Here is a 21,431-nt window from a genome sequence, read left to right on the forward strand (position 1 = left end):
CAAGGAGAAAACTGCCATTTGGAGTCATACCTGGTGCAAAGGAAGATGGTTGCAGTTGTTGGAGGTCAGTCATCTCAGCTCAAGGACATCTCAAGAAACTCCTCAAAGTAGCATCCTTGGCCTCATATTCTCAACTGCTTCATCAATGACTTTCCTTCCGTCATGATCAGAAGACGGGACGTTCGCTCGTAATTTCACAATGTTCATAACCACTTGTGACTTTTCAGATGCTGAAGTATCTGTGTTCAAATGCAGCAAGATCTGGACAACATCCAGGCTTCAGGTGACAAGTAGCAAATAACATTCATGCCACACAAGTGTCAGACAATGACTATCTAACCATCACCCATGATATTCAATTACCATCACTGAACCACAATCATCAACGAGGGTTACCATTGACCAACAACTGAACTGGACTAGCCATATAAATACAGTGGCTACAAGAGCAGCTCAGAGGCTAGGAGTTCTGCTGCAAGTAGACTACTTTTAGAATACTGCATTCAATATTCTGCTATAGGAAGGATGTTGTTAAACTTGACAGGTTTCAGAAAAAATTCACAAGGGTGTTGCTGGGGTTGGAGGGTTTGAGCTTTAGGGAGAGGCTGAATAGGCTGGAGATATTTTCTCTACAGCAGTGGCTGAGGGGTGACCTATTAAATGTTTCTAAAATTGAGGGGCTCAGGGTAGCGGAGTCCAAACCTTGAGGGCATATGGCTAAGGTGAGACAGGAAATATTTAAAAGGGACCTAACGGGCAAATTTTCTCAGAGGGTGGTGCATGCATGGATTGAGCTGCTAAAGGAAGTGGTAGAGGCTGGCACAATTACAACATTTAATGGGTATATGGAATGTGTATCTGAATAGGAAGGATTTGGAGGGATGTGAACCAAATGTTGACAAATGGGACTGGATTAAATCTGGTCGGCATGCACTCCATGACTTTAAGTAACTCACCTCTTGACTCCCCAAAACCCTCCATCATCTAAAGGTGAAATCATGGTTGTGATGGAATACTCCCTACTTGCCTCGGTCAGTGCAGCTCCAGCCACACAAAAAGCTTGACAACATCCAGAATAAAGTAGCACGCTTAGTTGGTAACACATCTACAAACATTCACTCTCTCTACTACCGATCCTTGGTAGCATGAGTGTGTATTACTTACAAAATGTCTGCAGAAATCCATCAAGGTTCCTCAGACAATAACTTCCAAAGCCATGACCAGAACCATGTAGATGGTCAAGGGCAGCAAATACATGGCAACACCATTACCTGCAAGTTCCTCTGAGTCACACACCAAAAAAAAACTTGGAAATATATCACTGTTCCTTTAGTGTCACTGGGTTAAATACCTAATGGCATTGTGGGTATACCTGCACCAAATGGACTTCAGCAATTCAATGCAGCATAGAACATTACAGCGCAGTACAGGCCCTTCGGCCCTTGATGTTGCGCCGACCTGTCATACCAATCTGAAGACCATCTAACCTAAACTATTTCATGTACGTCCATACGCTTGTCCATTTGTCAGCAACCCATCATCATCTTCTCAAGGGGCAACCAGAGATGGGCAATAAGTGCTAGCCCAGCCAACAACACTCTCGCCATTTGAAAAATTTTTGTTAGTGCAAAGCAAGATGCCATAAATAGAAAATGAATAACCAGATGAACGATTTGTTACAATGCTAGTTGAGACATGGTCGTTGAGTCAGATCATTAGGGAAACATAGATAAGAAAATATCTAATGACGCAGGAACTCAATAAGGAAAGTCCCGAGTTAGCTTTGAGTCACTACCATGGGATCATTTGATGGCCTTTCAATAGGAATGGGTTAATATCTCCTCTAAAAGATTGATCTGTCAACAATTCAGAACTCATTCAGAGTCAGAGTCAAACAGCAGGGAAACAGATCCTTTATAGTTCAGTCATTCCCAACCAACCATAATCCCAGGCTAAACTAGTCCCACCTGCCTGCGCTTGGCCCATTTTCCTCTAAACATTTCTTAATCACGTAATTATCTAAATGTCTTTTAAATGTTGTAACTGCACTCGCAATCACCGTACATGAACCACCCTCTGTGCAAAAAAATTACCCCTTGTGTCTTTAAATCTTTCTCCTCTCAACTTAAAAATATGCCCCCTAGTCTTGAAATCCCCTATCCCAGGGAAAAGACATTTGCCATTCACTTTATCTATACCCAACATTGTTTTATAAACGTCTATAAGGTCACTCCTCAATCTCCTAGCCTATCCAGCTTCTCTTATAACTCAAACCCTCCATTCCCGGCAACATCCTGCTAAATTTCTTATGAAACCTCTCCAGCTTAATCATATCTTTCCTGTAACAGGGAGACCAGAACTGGATGCAGTATTCCAGAAGAGGCCTCGCCAATGCCCTGTATAAAGATGTGCAGGTCAGCTGAATTGGCCATGTTAAATTGTCCATAGTGTCAGGTGCATCAGTCGGAGGGAAATGGGTACGTGTGGGTTACTCTTCAGAGGGTTAGTGTGGACTTGTTGGGCCGAAGAGCCTGTTTCCACACTGTAGAGAATCTAATCTAAACTCAGTTCAACAACTACAGCAGGGAGTTGAGCGTACAGTGCTGGAAAAGCACAGGAGATCATGCAGCATTCGAGGAGCAGAAGAATCGACGTTTCAGGCAAAGGCCCTTCATCAAGAATGAAGGGCTTATGGCCGAAACGTCGATTCTCCTTCTCCTCGGATGCTGTCTGACCTGTGCTTTTCCAGCACCACCCTCTTGACTCTGATCCTCCAGCATCTGCAGTCCTCACTTTCTCTGAGTTAACTACCGTAGGGATCCAATACTTAGCAACTGGGCTGAGAGGTACACTGCATCAGTTGAACCAAGCAGGATCTCACTCACCCTGGCACTCAAACAATTTACTAATATTTTGATAATTATCAGTAACAGGACGAGATTGCCAAGACAACTTAAAAATCTAGGAAATTATGTCAATCACTTCACTTGATTGCCCAGAAAAAGGAAGCCCTCCACATGAGGAACAGTCTCCTAGCAGAAGTTTGCCCAAAGGAGTTTCTGTTCTGGGTTCTGGTCTCCATCACTATTTAAAGAATTTTCACCACCTTCAAACATCCCAAGGCCAAACCTGGGCATGTCACAGGGGAGCCAGGCAGTATTGTGGAGCCATCCCACTGGGAGTAGATCACTGAGGAACTACTGCCACAGATCTGAGGGATGTACACTATTTCTAGAATGAACAGAACATAGTCACTTACAGTGATTTTTGTTACTTTGATATGGGTTCCATGGAAGCTCAACATTACTATCTCCAGCCCGTGGCTTCCATATGTTCCTTTAAAGAGACCAGGTGGGAGAAGGTCTTCTGGAGCAGATGGCGGTAAGTAGATCCTACGATATGTCAGGCAGTTACTGAAACAAACATGAGACATTAGAACACCTCATTCTCCTGTTGAGAGAGGCTGAAATCACCTTCCCCAATGCTTGATCATCAACGCCAACAATACCGATTCCATGTCCTGATCTGCCCATTACACATCCACATCTCACCTGGTGAAGCTGCACTGACCACATGGCAAAGATCTGTCAAAGTCATTCAGTTAACAGCAGTACCGTGCACCTTTTGCTGTAAGGGGCCACATTTTAGTTTTTCTTCCAACACTCAAGAGGATGACGAGCAAATTTCAAAAAGACATGATTGTTGCCAAATTAAGTAAGAATTAAAGAGTGGTTACGTGGAAGCTCCCTCACCCCTCAAGAACACAATGGAGCAAAACCTTTTGGGGATGGGCACCTTCGGCTCTTCTTCTGTCTCTTGCTGGCCAGGCCCCAACCCCTGCCAACCACACCCTGGGCTCAGGCTGATTACTAAAGGTTCCAGAAGATGGTCAACAGTCACTCACTCATATTGGCTGGTGTAGATAAACTTCATGAGGATCAGCTCCTGCATGTGCTCATGGAAAATATCCTCCAGTGTACGACCCCACTCCTCTGCTAACCAAGTCCGGAATTCCTGTTAGCCAAACATAATTATATCAAAAGAAATTAAGTGTCTTCAAAAAGCCCATTAGTCAAACCTTGTTCTGAGGGCACAAGAAGGTTTAGATTAGATTAGATTACTTTACAGTTTGGAAACAGGCCCTTCGGCCCAACAAGTCCACACCGACCCACCGAAGCGCAAACCACCCATACCCCTACACTTACCCCTTACCTAACACTACGGACAATTTAGCATGGCCAATTCACCAATACATCTTTGGACTGTGGGAGGAAACAGGAGCACCCGGAGGAAACCCACGCAGACACGGGGAGAATGTGCAAACTCCACACAGTCAGTCGCCTGAGGCGGGAATTGAACCCGGGTCTCTGGCGCTGTGAGGTTGTTCCCACCCTGAGTGTTTCTGTGGATTTGGATCTGAACTCAGGAGTTGCTGCTGACCACTGATTCCATTGCATACATTGTAAATAATCGTGACCCAAGCACTGATCTCTGTGACAGTCCACAAGTTACAGGTAGCCAACCTGAATATATGCCTATTTTCTCAACTCTCATCTTCTTTAAGTTAACCAATCCTCTATCCAAACCAATATTCTCCTCTCCATACCTGAACTTACTAAGTAGCCTTACATGCAATATTTTATCAAAGCCCTTTTGGAAGTTACTTTAAATCAGTATCCCTAGTAACGAACTCCTCTGCTAGGGGAAGCACTCCATCCACCCCCTCATTATTTTGTATGCCTTGATTAAGTCAATCCTCAGCCTCCTCTGTTTTAAGAAAAACACTCCCTAGCCTATCCAATCTTTCCTCAGCTGCAATTTTCAAGCCCTTGGAACATTCTCACAAATCTCTGCACTGTCTCTAACGTGCTGACCAGAATTGTACAAAAACTCCCAGCTGTGGCCCAACCAGTGTTCCAGCATTACATCCTGGCTTATATAGAATATCTCAATATCACAGATGCCAGTCTTCAAATGTTTTCACTCACTCCGCATAATAACTGCATTACTAATCACGGAGAATGTCACAACTGCACTCAGAGGACATTCTGGAGGGCTCATCCACTGAGGCAACATGGGTAGAGCTCAAAAATTAGATGGGTGTAATAACTCTTGTAGGATTATATTATAAGCCTCCCAACAGCCGTCGAGACATCAAGGAACAAATATGAAGACAGATATTGAAAGGATGCAATAAGAACAGTTGTCATAGTCGGTGTCTTTAATTTCCCCATCGGACTGGGAATCCCTTACAGAAAGCAGCTTAGACGGGGCAGAACTTGTCAATGCATCCAAGGAGATTACCTGAAATGATATGTCCAACTAGAGGAGGGGCCATACTCTTACTTGTACTAGCTAATGAACTCCTTAAGTTTTAAGAGAGCTATGAATGTGAGGAACTTGTGGCAAGGTACTAAACTGGGGGAGGGCAAATTACATCAGTATTATGCAGGAGCTAGGGAGTGTTAATTGGGAGGAGCGGTCATCAGGCAAGTCCACTTTTGACATGAGAATTGTTTAAAGACCAGCTGATGACCGTTCAGGACCAGCATGTTCCAGTAAGCCGGAAGGACAAGGATGGCAAGTAAGGGACACTTGGATAACGAGGGAGGTTTGCGAATTTGGTAAAAATGAAAAAAAAGGCATTTGTAAGGTTTAGGGAGCTAAAATTGGACATGGCCTATGAGGAATATAAAGAAAGCAGGAAAGAATTCAAGCAGGTAATTAGGAGAGCAAGAAGGAGCCTCGAAATGACCTTGGCAAGTAAGGTTAAACAGAATCCCAAGGTATACCATACAAACATTAAAAACAAGAGGTTAATTAGGAAGAAGGTAGGACCACTCAACGATAGAGGAGGAAACTTGTGCTTGGAGGCAGAGGATGTGGGTGAGATTCAAAATGAGGACTTTGTCTTAGCATTCACCCAGGAGAAGGATATGGAGAGTAGTGAGATGTGTGTGCAGCATGCTAATATACCAGGGCATTTTGAGATAAGGAAAGAAGTGGCGTTTTTTTTTCTTTACTAACTCACGGAGAGCATCACTAGCTAAGCAGTGTTTGTTACCAATCCCTAATTTCCCAGAGGGCATTTAAGAGTCAACTGCATTGCTGTGGGTCTGGAGTCACACGTAGGTCAGACCAGGTAAGGACGGCTGTTTCATTCCTAAAAAACATAAGTGAACAAGATTCCACCATCTTCCATGGTATGATTCGAACAGGAGTGCCCAGAACATCTGAGTCTCTGGACTAACAGTCCATTAATAACACCACTGGGCCATCACTTCCCTGAGGAGAGTCTCTTGAAGAGCATTAAGGTGGATAGGTCCCCAGGGCACGATGGTAGCTACCCCAGGTTATTGAGAGGCGCAAGAGGGGAGATTTGGAGCCTTAACCTTTGTATCCTCATTAGACATAGGAGAGCTCCCGGAGAACTGCAAAATAGCTAATATTGTTCCTCCATTCAAGAAGGGAAAGAGGCAAAATCCAGGAAATGAGAGACCGGTGGGTCTTACATTTGTGATTGGGAAGCTATTGGAGAGAATTCTTTGGGATAGGATTTACGTGCATATGGAAAAGCATGGCCTAATTTAGCAAAAGTCAGCATGACTTTGGCAGAGCAAATTATGTTTTCCTGTGGGCGGCACGGTGGCACAGTGGTTAGCACTGCTGCCTCACAGCGCCAGAGACCCGGGTTCAATTCCCGCCTCAGGCGACTGACTGTGTGGAGTTTGCACGTTCTCCCAGTGTCTGCGTGGGTTTCCTCCGGGTGCTCCGGTTTCCTCCCACAGTCCAAAGATGTGCAGGGTCAGGTGAATTGGCCATACTAAATTGCCCGCAGTGTTAGGTAAGGGGTAAATTTAGGGGTATGGGTGGGTTGCGCTTCGGCGGGTCGGTGTGGACTTGTTGGGCCGAAGAGCCTGTTTCCACACTGTAATCTAATCTAATCTAAAAAAAACTTGATTGATTGAATTTTTTGAGATGACATCGAAGGTAATCAATGAGGTAAAACAGTGGATGTTGTCCACATGGATTCAATAAAGCCTTTTGATAAGATCCCTCATGGTAGACTCAGCCAGAAGATTAAGGTACATGGGATCAGTGGTGACTTGGTCACATGGATTTGGAATTGGCTTGCCCATAGAACACAGAGGGTGGTGATAGAAGATTGTGTTTCAGGCTGGAGGTCTGTGACTAGTGGTGTTCCACAGGGAGCCGTACTGAGACCTCTGCTGTCTGTGATCTATATAAATGACTTGGATGAAAACGTAGATGGGTGGTTTAGTAAGTCTGTAAATGATACAAAGATCGGTGAAGTTGTGGCTAGTGTAGAAGGTTGTGAAAGGATACTGCGGGGTATAGATCAGTTGTAGGTATGGGTGGAGAAATGGCAGAGTGTAATCCATGTAAGTATGACGTGCTGCACTTTGGGAGATAAAATGTTAAGGAAAAGTGTACTGTTAATGGCAGAACTCTGAACAGCATTAACGTACACAGGATCGTGGGGTCCAAGTCCATAGCTCCCTGACAGTAGCCACGCAAGGAGATAGGGTGGTAAAGGAGATACAAGGCATGCTTGCATCCATTGGTCAGGGAACTGAGTACAAGAGTCAGGATGTCATTTGCAGCTTTATAAGCCTTTGGTTATGCCACACAGAGTACTACTTTCAATTCTGGTCACCACATTACAGGAAAGATGTGGACGCTTTGGACAAGGTGCAGAAGAAGTTTACCAGGATGCTGCCTGGATTAGAGAATATGAACTATAAAGAAAGCCTCGAAAAACTCAGGTTGTTTTCTCTAGAGCAGTGGAGATTGAGGAGCTGTCTTTGAGAGAGTGAGGGGCTAGAATCAAAGAAAATTGGGTTTCAATCATAGACATTAATTACATTACCTTGTGCTTAACTTTGCTCTGTTAAAACTATTGTAAATTGCTAAATCTTTTGTTTAAGTTATAAACCTGATGCCTGGCATTAGTTATTTAAAAAGTCAGGTTAGGAACTATTTGGGTCAATTTTGACAGTCATTGAATGTTTTAATTTTACTGTGGTCCAAATATAAGGAGAAGGAGGTTGATTTGACTTGGCTGTCTATCTTCTTGTCATAACATCAACGAAAGTAAGGGCAAACTATCTTGTACCATTGCAGGACTTGAGGTACAGTACACTCGCAATGCTGTTATGTTCTGATGGGAGAGTTATTGTGATACATGCATCTGTTGGCCTTAAGCTTCTAGGTGGTACAAGACATTAGTTTTAAAGGTGCTACTGAGAGAGATTTGGTGAGATGCAGTGGCACTTCATCTGATAGATGCTACATACAGCTGTCACTATGTTGGCGGTGGAGGGAGAGAATATTTAAATTGGTGGATGCGTTGCCAATTAAGCAGGCTGCCTTATTATGTGTGGTGTTGAGCTTCTGGAGTATTTTTGAAGCTGGACCCATACAGCAAAGTTGACAGTATTCCATCATACTCCTGACGTTTGCCTTGTAGGCAATGGACAGACTTGAGGGAGTCAGAATGGGAGTTATTCACCAAGCATTCTTACCATTTGACCAGCTCTTGTAGCAACAGCATTTATATGGCCAGTCCAGTTCAGTTTCTGGTTGATGGTAAAATCCAAGATGTTAGAATGGCAGTAGGTATTTATTACTAAAAGATTAGAGTACAAAAGAAGGGAAGTGTTGCTGCAGATGTAAAAGGCATTAGTGAGACGGCATCTGGAGTAATGCATACAGTTTTGGTCCCCTTACTGGAGGAGGGACGTAGTTATATTGGAGCAGTTCATGGGAGTTCCACTGGATTGACTCTAGTGATGAAGAGTTCATCTTAAGGGAGATGGAGCAGTTTAGGCCTATACTCTGGAATTTAGAAGACTTGAGAGAAGATCTAGTGGAGGTATACAAGATGCTAAAAGGGGACTGAAAGTAGATGGAGAAAGCTTGTTTCCTCATGAGGGGAACAAGTAGTTATAGGATAGTTTTAGGATAAGGGGTAACAGATGAGGAGAAATAACTCCTCTCAAAGCACAGTGAGTCTGTGGAATTAAACAAAATAGTATACTGGATGCCAGGACATTAAGTAAACTTAAGGAAGAGATAGACAGATTTTTAATTAACAATGGGTTGAAGGTTTACGGAGAGCAGGCAGGAAAGTGGAGTTGAGATAAGGTCATTCATGATCATATCAAATGGTGGAGCAGGTTCAAGGGTTGAGTTGTTTCTTATGCTCCCAGTACTTGTGTTATGTTCTTATGCAATTTAGCAATGGGAATGCCATTGAATGTAAAGGGGATATGGTTAGATTCTCTTATTGAAGATGGTTATTGCCTGGCACTTGAGTCGTGAATATTACTTGCCACTTGTCAGCCCGAGCCAGGTATTGCTATATTTGGACATGGACTACTTTAGTATCTATGGAGTTGCAAATGGTGCATCTCAATTTCTTACTGCTATTGGAGGGTAGGTCACTGATGAAGTCTGAAGATGAATGGGCTAAGAACACTACCCTGAGGAACTCCTGCAGGGGTATCCTGGAGCTAAGATAATTAATCCCCAACATGCTAAAGCATTTGGTTGAGATGTAGTCCAATCAGTGGGGAGTTCGTCCCCTTTCCCCACAATTCCCATTGACTCTACATTTACATATTATCACAATGTTTATCTATACTATTGTGAAAGTACTTTACTGGCTGTAAAGCACTTTAGGATGTCTTGACACTGTTTTCATTCCTCAAGGCCTTCAAATCAGCTATTGACAGAAACCTCGAACTTATGGGCAGCACTTTGGCTCAGTGGTTAGCACTGCTGCCTCACAGCGCCAGGGCCCTGGTTTCAATTCCAACCTCAGACGACTGTGTAGAATTTGCACATTCTCACGGTGCCTATGTGGGTTTCCTCCGGATGCTCCAGTTTTCTCCCACAGTTCAAAAATGTGCAGGTTAGGTGGATTAGCCATGGGAAATGCAGGATTACAGGGATAGGATAGAGGGATGAGTCTGGTGAGATGCTCTTTGGAGGATCGGTGTGGAATGGATGGGCTGAATGGTCTGCAAGGATTCTATGATTCTAAGCTCATAGTTACAAATATCAGGAGCAGCAAGCTGACTTTTAAAAAAAACAGAATACAAGAGTGCAGGGTCAAGACATTTGTATCCATGCAACATGAAACAAACACTCAGACATAACTGGTATAACTTTACTGTTAGTAGCAACAAGAATGATCCATTCTAAGGCTGGACATCAATGCTAACTGACAACTCCCCAGAACATATAGAAAGCAACTGAGCATAATTTCAAATCAAGTTCATCAACAGAACGCCAGCCTACTCCTTGAGAAACGTTTTGCCCTGTCGGGGATCTAGACCCACAGGCTGTCAGACCCTCAGCTTCACTTACCTCCTGTCTCCCTCCAGCCATCCGGTGGAAATCAGTCTGATTACACTTGGTTGAAAACTCATCCTTCTTTACAATCTACAAAATAAAAAAAAGCTCTTAACTGCAGAACCCTGTATCTTTCAAAGAACATATAAGCTTTCACAATGGTCCAGTTCAAAGTTTAAGACCATAAAATATAGGAGTAGAATTAAGTCATTCGGCCCATCGGATCTGCTCTGTATTCAGTTATGGCTAATGCGTTTGTTAACCCCATCGTCCTCCCTTCTCCCTGTAACTATTTTAAATTTACTCAACTACTTGGCCTCTACAGCCCACTGTTTCACAGATTCACCACCGTGTGGCTGAAGAAATACCTCATCTCAGTTCTAAACGATTGTCCCTTAACTCTGGGGCTATACCCTTACGTTCTAGTCTCTTCTATTAGTGTAAGCATCTTCTCCATGCCCACTGTATCGAGGTCTTTTTCTATAAAATTCTTAGCTTGGAAACAGAACATTTAGCAAGTCCACACCCACTCTCTGAACAGCATCCCACACAGACTCCATCCTCTCACTTCATCCCTGTTACCCTGCATTTCCCCTGGCTAACGCACCTAACCGACACATCCCTGGACACTGGCCAATGTCATATAGCCAATCCACCTAATCTGCACATCTTTGGACAGTGGGAGGAAACAGGAGCACCCAGAGGAAACCGACACAGACGCAGGGAGAATGTGGATTAGTGGTGCTGGAAGAGCACAGCAATTCAGGCAGCATCCGAGGACAGGCAAAATCGACGTTTCGGGCAAAAGCCCTGGCTTTTGCCCGAAACGTCGATTTTGCCTGTCCTCGGATGCTGCCTGAATTGCTGTGCTCTTCCAGCACCACTAATCTAGAATCTGGTTTCCAGCATCTGCAGTCATTGTTTTTACCTCGCAGGGAGAATGTGCCAACTCCTCACAGAGTCGCTCAAGGCTGGTATTGAACCTGTCCCTGATGCTGTGAAGGCAGCTGTGCTAATTACTGAGCCATCATGCCGCCAGGCCTCTTACTATTCTATAATATTCCAATCATATCCCACCTCATCCTTCTAAAACTTCAGAGTACAGACTAGAATTCTCAACCTTTCCTAATATGACAAGTCTTTCAGCCAGGGGATCATTCGTGTAAATCTCGAGACTCCATTCAACACCAGCATATTCTTTCTAAGATACAGGAGCCAAAACTGCTTATGATATTCCAAATGGAGCTTGATCAAAGCCTTGTGCAGTTTCAATGATATTTGTATTATAACCCTCTTGAAATGAATGCTAACATTGCATTTGCCTTCCTAACAGCTAACTGAACCTGTATGTTAACCTGAAGAGAATCCTGATCTAGGACTCTCAAGTCCCTTTGCACTTCAGATTTCCAAGCCTTTCACCATTTAGGAAATAGTCTACGCCTCTATTCGTCCTATCGAACTGCATAACCTCTCACTTTCCCACATTGTATTCCCATCTGCCACTTCTTTGCCCAGTCACCTAGCCTGTCCAAGTCCTTCCAAAGCCTCCCCATTTCTTCAGCACTACCTGTCCTTCCACCTATCTTTCTATCTCCCATGTTGAATCTATAGTAGCAAACAACATCATTCGTAGGTTTGCAAAATTGCAAACAGCTGCACAAAATAGAACTGAAAAGGAATCAATTTCAAGATTCTCTATGTGGTCTTACTCCCTCATGTTTCCCTTTGGGGTGTGTGGCCCATTGGTTGAATTGTAGTCTACTCAGGATTATTCCAAAGAAAGTTCCTCACTTCAACAGACACTCTGTCTTGCATCCAAAAATACCACCACCTTTCATGCAAACAAAATATGGCACTGCATGCTGCACATCCAGAATATGGGGTGGGAGCATGTTTTTAAGTCACAGACAGGGATTTGGGGACTTGCAGAAAAGAAATGAGTGCAGCGGGCAAGTCGGGGCCAAGAATCCCGGGGTTGCAACAATTTACAATTTGTATAAATGACTTAGATGAAGGACTAATTGCACGGTTGCCAAATCTATAGATGATACAAAAATGATTACGAGACAAATTGAGAGCAAAACAGAGTCTGCAAAGATACATTGTTAGGTTAGGTGAGTGAGCAAATCTTGGTAGGTGGAGTATAAACGTGGGAAAATGTGAACTTTTTCATCTTGGGAGAAAGAATGAAAAAGCAATTTCTGATTTAAATGGAGAAAGATTGCAGCACTGAGATACAGGGGACCTGAAAGTCCTGGTACATGAATCACAAAAGGTTATGAATTACAGCAAGTAATTAGGAAGGCAAATCAACTATGATTTATTGCAAGGTAAATAGAATATTGAAGTTGGGAAATTTAACAGTGTATAAGGGATTAATAAGACCATATTGAGAATAGTGCAGCTTCAATTTCCTTACACAAAAACAGATATAAATGCATCAGAAGCAAAGCAGAGAAAGCTCATTTGCTCCCCTCGATGAAGGAGTTATCTTATAAGAGAGGTTTGGACAGATTGGACTGATGTCCATTGAAGTTTAGAGTCATACAAGGTGATTGCCTTGAAGATCTCCAGTACACTTGAAAGGAATTAGAACTAGGTGACGGTTTTAAGATAAGGGGTTTCGCCATTCATGATGGAGGGGATGAGAATGCTTTTTCCTCAGAGGGTCATCAATGTGTGGAATTCTCTTGAAGGCAAGGACTTGAATACTTTTTATGTCAGATAGGTTCTTGACTGAAAAGAGAATCAAGAGTATTCAGAGAAATAAAATAATCAGATCAGCCACAATCTTACTAAATGCCAAAACAGACTTGAAGAGTCAAATATGGGAGATGGGGATATGCATCCGGCAGAGAAGCTGGTTCACATGGCTTCGGAAGACATCTTTGAAAGGGATAATTTTTGTGTTTTATTTTTTGGGATAAACTTATCATTTCTATCAAGGACGAACAATCGAAATAAAAAATATTTCTTCATACCTGAATATCACCTTTGTGAGATCCCTTGTGACCATACATGCATTCCACTTCAGCCTTATTCTTATCACACAGATGAATTCGGAACAAAGGTTTGCAGCGCATTGCATCATTGACTCTAGGATCATGAGGAGGTAAGTACATCCAGCCAATAATAAACAACCCGTCTACCTATAAGTTAATAACACACACCGGTGAATGTTGCATCATTACCAACTTAATAGAGTTCTTCAAGGAAGTGACCAAGTTGATAGATGAAGGAAGGGTTGTTGATGTCATATACACAGACTTTACTAAGGTGTTTGATAAGGCTCCCCATGGTAGACTAATGGAGAAAGTGGAGTCATATGGTGTGCAGGGTGTTCTAGCTAAGTGGATAAAGAACTAGTTGAGCAACAGGAGACAGAGAGTAGTAGTTGAAGGGAGTTTCTCGAAATGGAGAAAGGTGACCAGTGGTGTTCCACAGGGGTCAGTGTTGGGGCCACTGTTGTTTGTAATATACACATATGATCTAGAAGAGGGCACTGTTGGTATGATCAGCAAGTTTGCAGATGACACAAAGATTGGTGGAGTAGAAGAAAGCATAAGGGACTGTCAGAGAATACAGGAGGATATAGATAGACTGGACAGTTGGGTAGAAAAGTGACAGAGGGCTTTCAATCCAGACAAATGTGAGGTGATGCATTTAGGCAAGTCTAATTATAGAGCGAATTATACAATGAATTGAAGAGCCTTGGGAAAAGTTGGTAGGCAGAGAGATCGGGGAGTGCAAGTCCATTGTACCCTGAAGATTGCTGCACATGTGGATAGAGTGGTCAAGGAGGCATATAGTATGCTTGCTTTCATTGGACGGGGTATTGAGTTTAAGAGCTGGCAAGTCATGTTAACATTGTACAAGACATTGGTTCGGTCACTTTTAGAATACTGTGTACAGTTCTGGTCGTCACATTACCAAAAGGATGTGGACGCTTTGGAGAGGGTGCAGGGAAGGTTTATGAGGATGTTGCCTGGTATGGAAGGTGCTAGCTATGAAGAGAGGTTAAGTTTCATTAGAAAAAAGGAGATTGACGGGGGACCAGATTGAGGTTTACAAAATCATGAAGGTATAGACAGGGTGGATAGAGACAAGCTTTTTCCCCAGGGTGAGGGATTCAATAACGAGAGGTCATGCTTTCAAGGTGAGAGACAGAGTGGATAGAGACAAGCTTTTTCCCCAGGGTGAAGGATTCAATAACGAGGTGTCACACTTTCAAGGTGAGAGGTGGAAAGTTTAAGAGGGAAACACGCAGTACTTCACACAGAGGATGGTGGGCATCTGGAACGTGTTGCCAGCAGAGGTGATAGAGACAGGCACGGTAGATTCATTTAAGATGTGTCCGGATAAATGTATGAGTAAATGGGGTATAGAGGAATGCAGATGCTTAGGAATTGACCGACAAGTTTAGACAGCACATTTGGATCGGCTCAGGTTTGGAGGGCCGAAGGACCTGTTCCTGGGCTGTAAATTTTCTTTGTATATCACCTTCATGGAAAGCAACTCAAGACACTCATTGAAGATGCTCAATTGCACTGCAACTCTCACAACCCAAAGAGAGCTAAAGCAACAGAACACATCACAACAATAACTCCTATTTATACATGGCAAACAATTCCTAAGCTTGACTAAACCATTAACAAATCTTGACATGCAGCCACATAACAGAAGGTTACAGCAGATAGCCAAATGTTTGGTCAAAGGGGTAGGTTTTAAGAGTCTCTTAAGGAAGAAAGGAAAGCAAAATGAAGGAGAAGTTCAGGAATTCCAGATATTAAAGCCTTAAAGCAACTGAAGACACAGTCGCCATCAGTGATATGATTAAAATCATGGCGGCTCAACACCAGGAGTCAAGAACTATAGATATCAAATGGTTGTGATTAAAGAGGTCATGAGAGAGAGATTGGGAGGGCTGAAGCCCAGGAGGCACTTGAAAACCAGGCTGAGAATTTTTGTTAATCAGGCATTCTGGACCAGGAGCCAATATAAGTCAGCAAGTAAGGTAGAGTACTGGGTCAATGGAAAGATTTTTGGCAGTGTGGATGTGCAGAAGGATCTTGGAGTCCATGTACATAGATCCCTGAAAGTTGCCACCCAGGTTGATAGTGCTGTTAAGACGACATAAGGTGCGTTAGGTTTCATTGGTAGAAGGATCATGATGCAACTAAACAAAACGCTAGTGTGGCCGCACTTGGAATATTGTGTATAGTTCTGGTCGCCATATTTCGAGAAGGGTGTGGAAGCACTGGAAAAGGTGCAGAGGAGATTTACCAGGATGTTGCCTGGTCTGGAGGGAAGGTCTTATGAGGAAAGGCTGAGAGACTTGGGTCTGTTCTCATTGGAAAGGCGGCGGCTAAGAGGGGATTTGATAGAGACATACAAGATGATCAGGGGATTAGATAGGGTAGACAGTGAAAGTCTTTTTCCTAGGATGATGACATCAGTTTGTACGAAGGGGAACAACTACAAATTGAGGGGTGATAGATTTACGACAGATGTCAGAGGCAGGTTCTTTACACAGAGTGGTAAGGGCGTGGAATGCTCTACCTGCCTATATAGTTAACTCAGCCACATTAGGGAGATTTAAACAATCCTTGGATAAGCACATGGATGATGGGATAATGTAGGGGAACGAGCTGAGAATAGTTCACAGGTTGGTGCAACATCAAGGGCCAAAGGGCCTGTTCTGTGCAGTATTGTTCTATGTTCTAAATGTGGAAATGATAGGCAAATTAAGTGTGTTTAAATTAATCTGGCAGGGGGAAAGAGGACACAGAATATCAATGAAATAGAGTCACATCATGCCACAACAAAATAAGCAAGACAGAACAAGTTTAGCTACATTGAGTGTCAAGAGAGTAAAGGTAAGGCTGGATGGTCTTTAATACTACAAGTATAATTCATAAGACTGAGTTAATTGTGTGGATTGACACATGGAAATAGGATATCGTTGCTATCACAGAAACATGGTTGAGGGAAGTTCTGGACTGGCAGATTAATATTCTGGGATATAGGATCTTTAGGTGAGACAGAAGGGAGGGGGTGTAAAAAGGATGGGGAAAGGTTAGCAGTACTGATTAAGGAGTCAATTGCTGCATTAATGAAAGATGATATATTGGAATGGTCTTTCAACAAGGCTTTGTGGGTAGAATTTAGGAATGTTAAAGGGGTAGCTACTTTACTGAGCGTATACTATAGGCCCCCCAAAGAGTTAGTGGGAAATAAAGGAGAAAATATGTAGACAGTTCAGAGTTGTATAGTAATAACTGGGTAATTTCAACATTTACAACATAAATTGGGATAGTCATAGTGGTAAGGATGAGGTGGATTTCTTGAAATATATCTAAAGGAGTTTTTTGATGCAGTATGTAGAAGGGCCAACAAGGAATGGTGCAGTGCTGGATCTGGTTCTGGGGAAAGGTGTCAGACAAGCATTTGATGTGCCAGTGGGGGAACATTTTAGCGGTAGTGACCACAACATGGTATGGTTCAAATTTTTTCTGGACAAGGAAAAAGATGGCTTTGGATTGAGGGAAGGCAGATTTTATTAAAATAAATCAGGATCTGCCCACAATAGACCAGCAACAGCTTTAAAGTTTGGGAGAAGATTTGTAGCTTGGGTGCTCGTTGTGGTTGTGTTCGCCGAGCTGGGAATTTGTGTTGCAGCCGTTTCGTCCCCTGTCTAGGTGACATCCTCAGTGCTTGGGAGCCTCCTGTGAAGCGCTTCTGTGATCTTTCCTCCAGCATTTATAGTGATTTGTATCTGCCGCTTCCGGTTGTCAGTTCCAGCTGTCCGTTGCAGTGGCCGGTATATTGGGTCCAGGTCGATGTGCTTGTTAATTGAATCTGTGGATGAGTGCCGTGCCTCTAGGAATTCCCTGGCTGTTCTCTGTTTGGCTTGTCCGATAATAGTAGTGTTGTCCCAGTCGAATTCATATTGCTTGTCATCTGCGTGTGTGGCTACTAAGGATAGCTGGTCATGTCGTTTCGGTGTTCATGGATGCGGATCGTTAGCTGTCTTCCTGTTTGTCCTACGTAGTGTTTTGTGCAGTCCTTGCGTGGGAGTTTGTACACTAGTGTAGTGTAGTGTACAATGTAGCGTACAAAATCCCATGCAAGGACTGCACAAAACACTACATACAGGACAAACAGGAAGACAGCTAACAATCCGCATCCATGAATACCAACTCGCCACGAAACTATCCTTGGTAGCACCTGAAGAAGGGCTTATGCCCGAAACGTCGATTCTCCTATTCCTTGGATGCTGCCTGACCTGCTGCGCTTTTCCAGCCATACACTCAGATGACAAGCAACATGAGTTTGACTGGGACAACACTATTATTATCGGACAAGCCAAACAGAGCACAGCCAGGGAATTCCTAGAGGCATGGCACTCATCCACTGATTCAATCAATAAGCACATCGACCTGGACCCAATATACCGGCCACTGCAACGGACAGCCGGAACTGACAACCGGAAGCGGCAGGTACAAATCACTATAAATGCCAGAGGAAACATCACAGAAGCGCTTCACAGGAGGCTTCCAAGCACTGAGGATGTCACCTAGACAGGGGACGAAACGTCTGCAACACAAATTCCCAGCTCGGCGAACAGAACCACAACTAGCAACAGCTCCTTGCAGTTAAGTCTACAGCAGAGTAAAAGGGGACATTCGAAATGGAGTTGGGAAGAGTACAGGTCCAACATGTACGCTTTCGAGGGAACTTTAGGAGCAATAGGCTCATAGAATTTGACGTCTAGGACAATTCAGGACTGGATAAGAAAAAAGACAAGGACATTTAGCAAGTCCAAAGGGAACACTTCAGCTGCGGCCCCAGATGAATACATGGAGTGAAGGAGGAAACTTAAGAAAGCAAACAGAAGAGCAAAAATGGGGCATGAAAAAGGATTTGAGAACAGGATTAGGGAGAATCCAGAGATATTTTAGAAATACATTAATAACCAGGGGAAAGAGTTAGGCCTATTAGGGACCAAGGGGACAACTTTTGTTTGAAACCACAGATACTGGAAAGGTGTTGAATGAATAATTCTTTTCGGTCCTTACTCTGGAAAAGGAGAACGTAGGTACGGAATTCAGGAAAAGGATTGTGAGGAACTTGCACAGTTTAATATAGGAAATAGGGAGGTACTGTCGTGATTAAAAAACAACAAATTTCCTGGCCCGGATGATTTGTAATTTCAAGTTGCTGAGGGAGACGAGGCAAGAAATGGCAAAGGTTCTGGCACAATATTTTAATTCTTCTTTGTTCACAGAGAAAGTGCCAGAAGACCAGAATATTGCTAATGCGATTCCACTTTTTAAGAAGGGCGGTAGAGACGAACCAGAAAATTACAGACCGGTAAGTCTCACGCCAGCAGTAGGGAAACTATTGGAGAAACTTCTAAATGAACAAATTAATACCCACTTGTAAGGACATAGGATAATTAGGGATAATCAGCATGGCTTTGTCAGAGGGAGGTCCTGCCTAACAAATTTGTCAGAATTTTTTGAAAACGTGATCAAGTGTGCAGATGAGGGAAGTTCAGTTGATGTTGTTTACATGATTTTAGCAAAGCTTTTGACGAGATCCCACATGGGAGACTTATTGAGAAGATTAAAGCACGTGGAACTTGTGGATCAGAAACAGGCTGAGTCATAGGACACAAAGGATAGTAGTAGAAGACTATTCGAATGACTGGAGGCTGGCTTCTAGTAGTGTACTAGAAGCATCAGTACTGGGATCCTTTATTGTTTGTTACATACATAAATGTATAGATGAAAACTTGGGAGGAACGTGAACCAAATTTGCAGATGACACCAAGATTGGTAGAGCAGTTAATAGCGAAGATGCTGGTAGGTTAAAGGACGATATAGAAGGGTCAGTAAGATGGGAAGATGGCATTTAATCCTGAAGGGGAATATTTAGTGAATGGTAGGACATAGATAGCTTAGAGACCTTGGGTTAATTATTCACAGATCTCTGTAGTCAGCAGAGCACATGAATAGGATAGTTAAGGTGAAATATAGGACACTTGTTTTCAATCATGTCTTGGAGTATCAGAGCAGGAAAGTAATGTTGGAGTTGTACAGAGCATTGGTCAGGCCACAACTGGAGTACTGTTGTTCCTATATGGAATCTCAGGTATCTGTACAGTAATGAATAACTCCAGAGAGGTGAAAGCAAACTAGCAATGATGAGGAAATTCAAAGGATTACAAGAGGCCAGAATTGGAGAACTGCAGCTTTCTGTTATGATGATGTAGGGGTCCTGTACCTTTAAGAGAGTTGAAAAGCTAACAAAGACTTAGAGAAGCAGAGAGTATGGAACAAGGTAACAACATAACATTTGGTTGAAACAACTAACTAAGAGCTAGGTTGCCTAGAAAAAAAAATTCAAATTTGACCAGTTTAAATTATGCCCCAAGGTACCAAACTCCAATCAAATTTGAATTTAGTATTTGACAATATTAAAACCAATGAAATGATCCAATGTTTTGGGATATAAATATTAGACATTTTGAACAGTTAGCTAGAGCGGCAAAGAGAACTGCCAAAAGACTGACAGATGTAGGTTGCCAGTAAAAGCTCTCTGAGAGGTACCTGTCTGGAGAAGGAGTGTGTATCGAATAAAACATTGAGAAACATCACTTGCACAGAAAAAACATCAAAACCGACCTGGAGAGAGAACCAAGGAGGAATCTACAGAGGATACGTGGCAAAGCTGACTGGTTTTGAAGTATGATTTTTTTTGTAAATTGTAAACAGGGTTTTTAGTCGGACCAGTATTGTAGTGGGGGAGGTAAAAGATAGGTTTAAGAGAAAGGCGTTGTAAATAGTTGTCAGTTAATATTCTCTGCTAGACTTAAAGAATAAAGTTCTTAAATTTTTATATTAAATAGTGACTTTAGGGATGGTTCTTTACCTCTCGAATTCTAATAGATTACAGCACGGGGTGAATCTTTTCTGTGTGGCTGGTTTAAATTAGCAGTGCGGTTTACCCTTTGTCTTAACTGGTTGGGGGCTCGTCGCCAGGATTTGAACAATTTGGGTCTCTGATTCATGGTTTGAACAGGTTTAGACAGATCTAGTCTGAGATTTGGATAGATTTGAATAGATTTGGAGTATGAAAAATGCCCAGTAAAGATAGTGATGAGAGGGTGTATAAGGTATGAGCAGGTAGGGAAAGAATTAAGTTTAGGGTTGCTTGACAAAGGCTCAGCTAGCATGATTGTAATGGTTACCTAATCAATATTAGATGTTGTCTTATTTGGATGCTGCTCCCTATAGGTGACTATATAATTTCTTAAGAATCTGCTGTTTGAGAGAAGAGCAAGAACTCATGTCTTGGCATCCATGGGCTCGAGCTCTCTCCAGGGGTCAGAATAAAAAAAGAAGTTAGAGTTATACTGTGTCTGACTGTTTGCTTCAACTGATATGAAAATGGGATGATAGTGATATGTCGAAATATGTCAAAACTCTGCCACATTTTGATGAGAAAGATGTCAAAGCCTTCTTTACTTCATTCAAAAAATTGGCTAGGCAGATGGAGTGGTCCAAGGATTTATGGGTAATGCTAGTTCAGACTAAACTGGTAGGCAGAACTACTGAAGTATTTGCTACACTGTCAGATGAGGGGGTCAAGAGATTATGAAGAGATCAAACAGGCTATTTTAAGTGCTTATGAATTGGTACCAGAAGCGTATAGACAGCAGTTCAGAAACAAAGGAGGAACCAGGTCAGATTTATGTTGAATGCAAAATAATTAAACATGGTCATTTTCATTGATGGATGCGTGCTTTAAAGATAGATAGGACCTTTGAGGCTCTAAGAGAGATTATTCTGCTGGAGGAGTTTAAAAACTCACTTCCAGAGATGATAAGAATTCATGTGGAGGAACAGAAAGTTCAGGAAGTGAGAAGGGCAGCAGAATTAGCAGATGAGTACATATTGATGCATAAGACAAGTTTCCTGTCAGAATTTCATCCAGTGAGAGATAGAAGTTGGGAGAAGGGGAGATCCTAGACTACAAAACAAAGA

General features: G+C 42.7%; 1 protein-coding gene across 2 annotated transcripts in view; it reads right to left on the bottom strand.

The window, feature by feature from the left end:
• The window catches only part of fbxo31 (F-box protein 31), a 53,656-nt gene that overhangs the window by 14,735 nt on the left and 17,490 nt on the right, over positions 1-21,431 (bottom strand). For both annotated transcript variants that reach the window (XM_043706472.1, XM_043706473.1), the window contains 4 exons: positions 13,362-13,529; positions 10,396-10,470; positions 3,905-4,014; positions 3,260-3,413 (listed from right to left, as the gene is read on the bottom strand). In XM_043706472.1, the coding sequence (XP_043562407.1) occupies positions 3,260-3,413; positions 3,905-4,014; positions 10,396-10,470; positions 13,362-13,529 (507 nt within the window). The remainder of the gene's footprint in view (positions 1-3,259; positions 3,414-3,904; positions 4,015-10,395; positions 10,471-13,361; positions 13,530-21,431) is intronic.

Source organism: Chiloscyllium plagiosum, chromosome 17, assembly GCF_004010195.1.
Source record: "Chiloscyllium plagiosum isolate BGI_BamShark_2017 chromosome 17, ASM401019v2, whole genome shotgun sequence".
NCBI classification, from domain to species: domain Eukaryota; kingdom Metazoa; phylum Chordata; class Chondrichthyes; order Orectolobiformes; family Hemiscylliidae; genus Chiloscyllium; species Chiloscyllium plagiosum.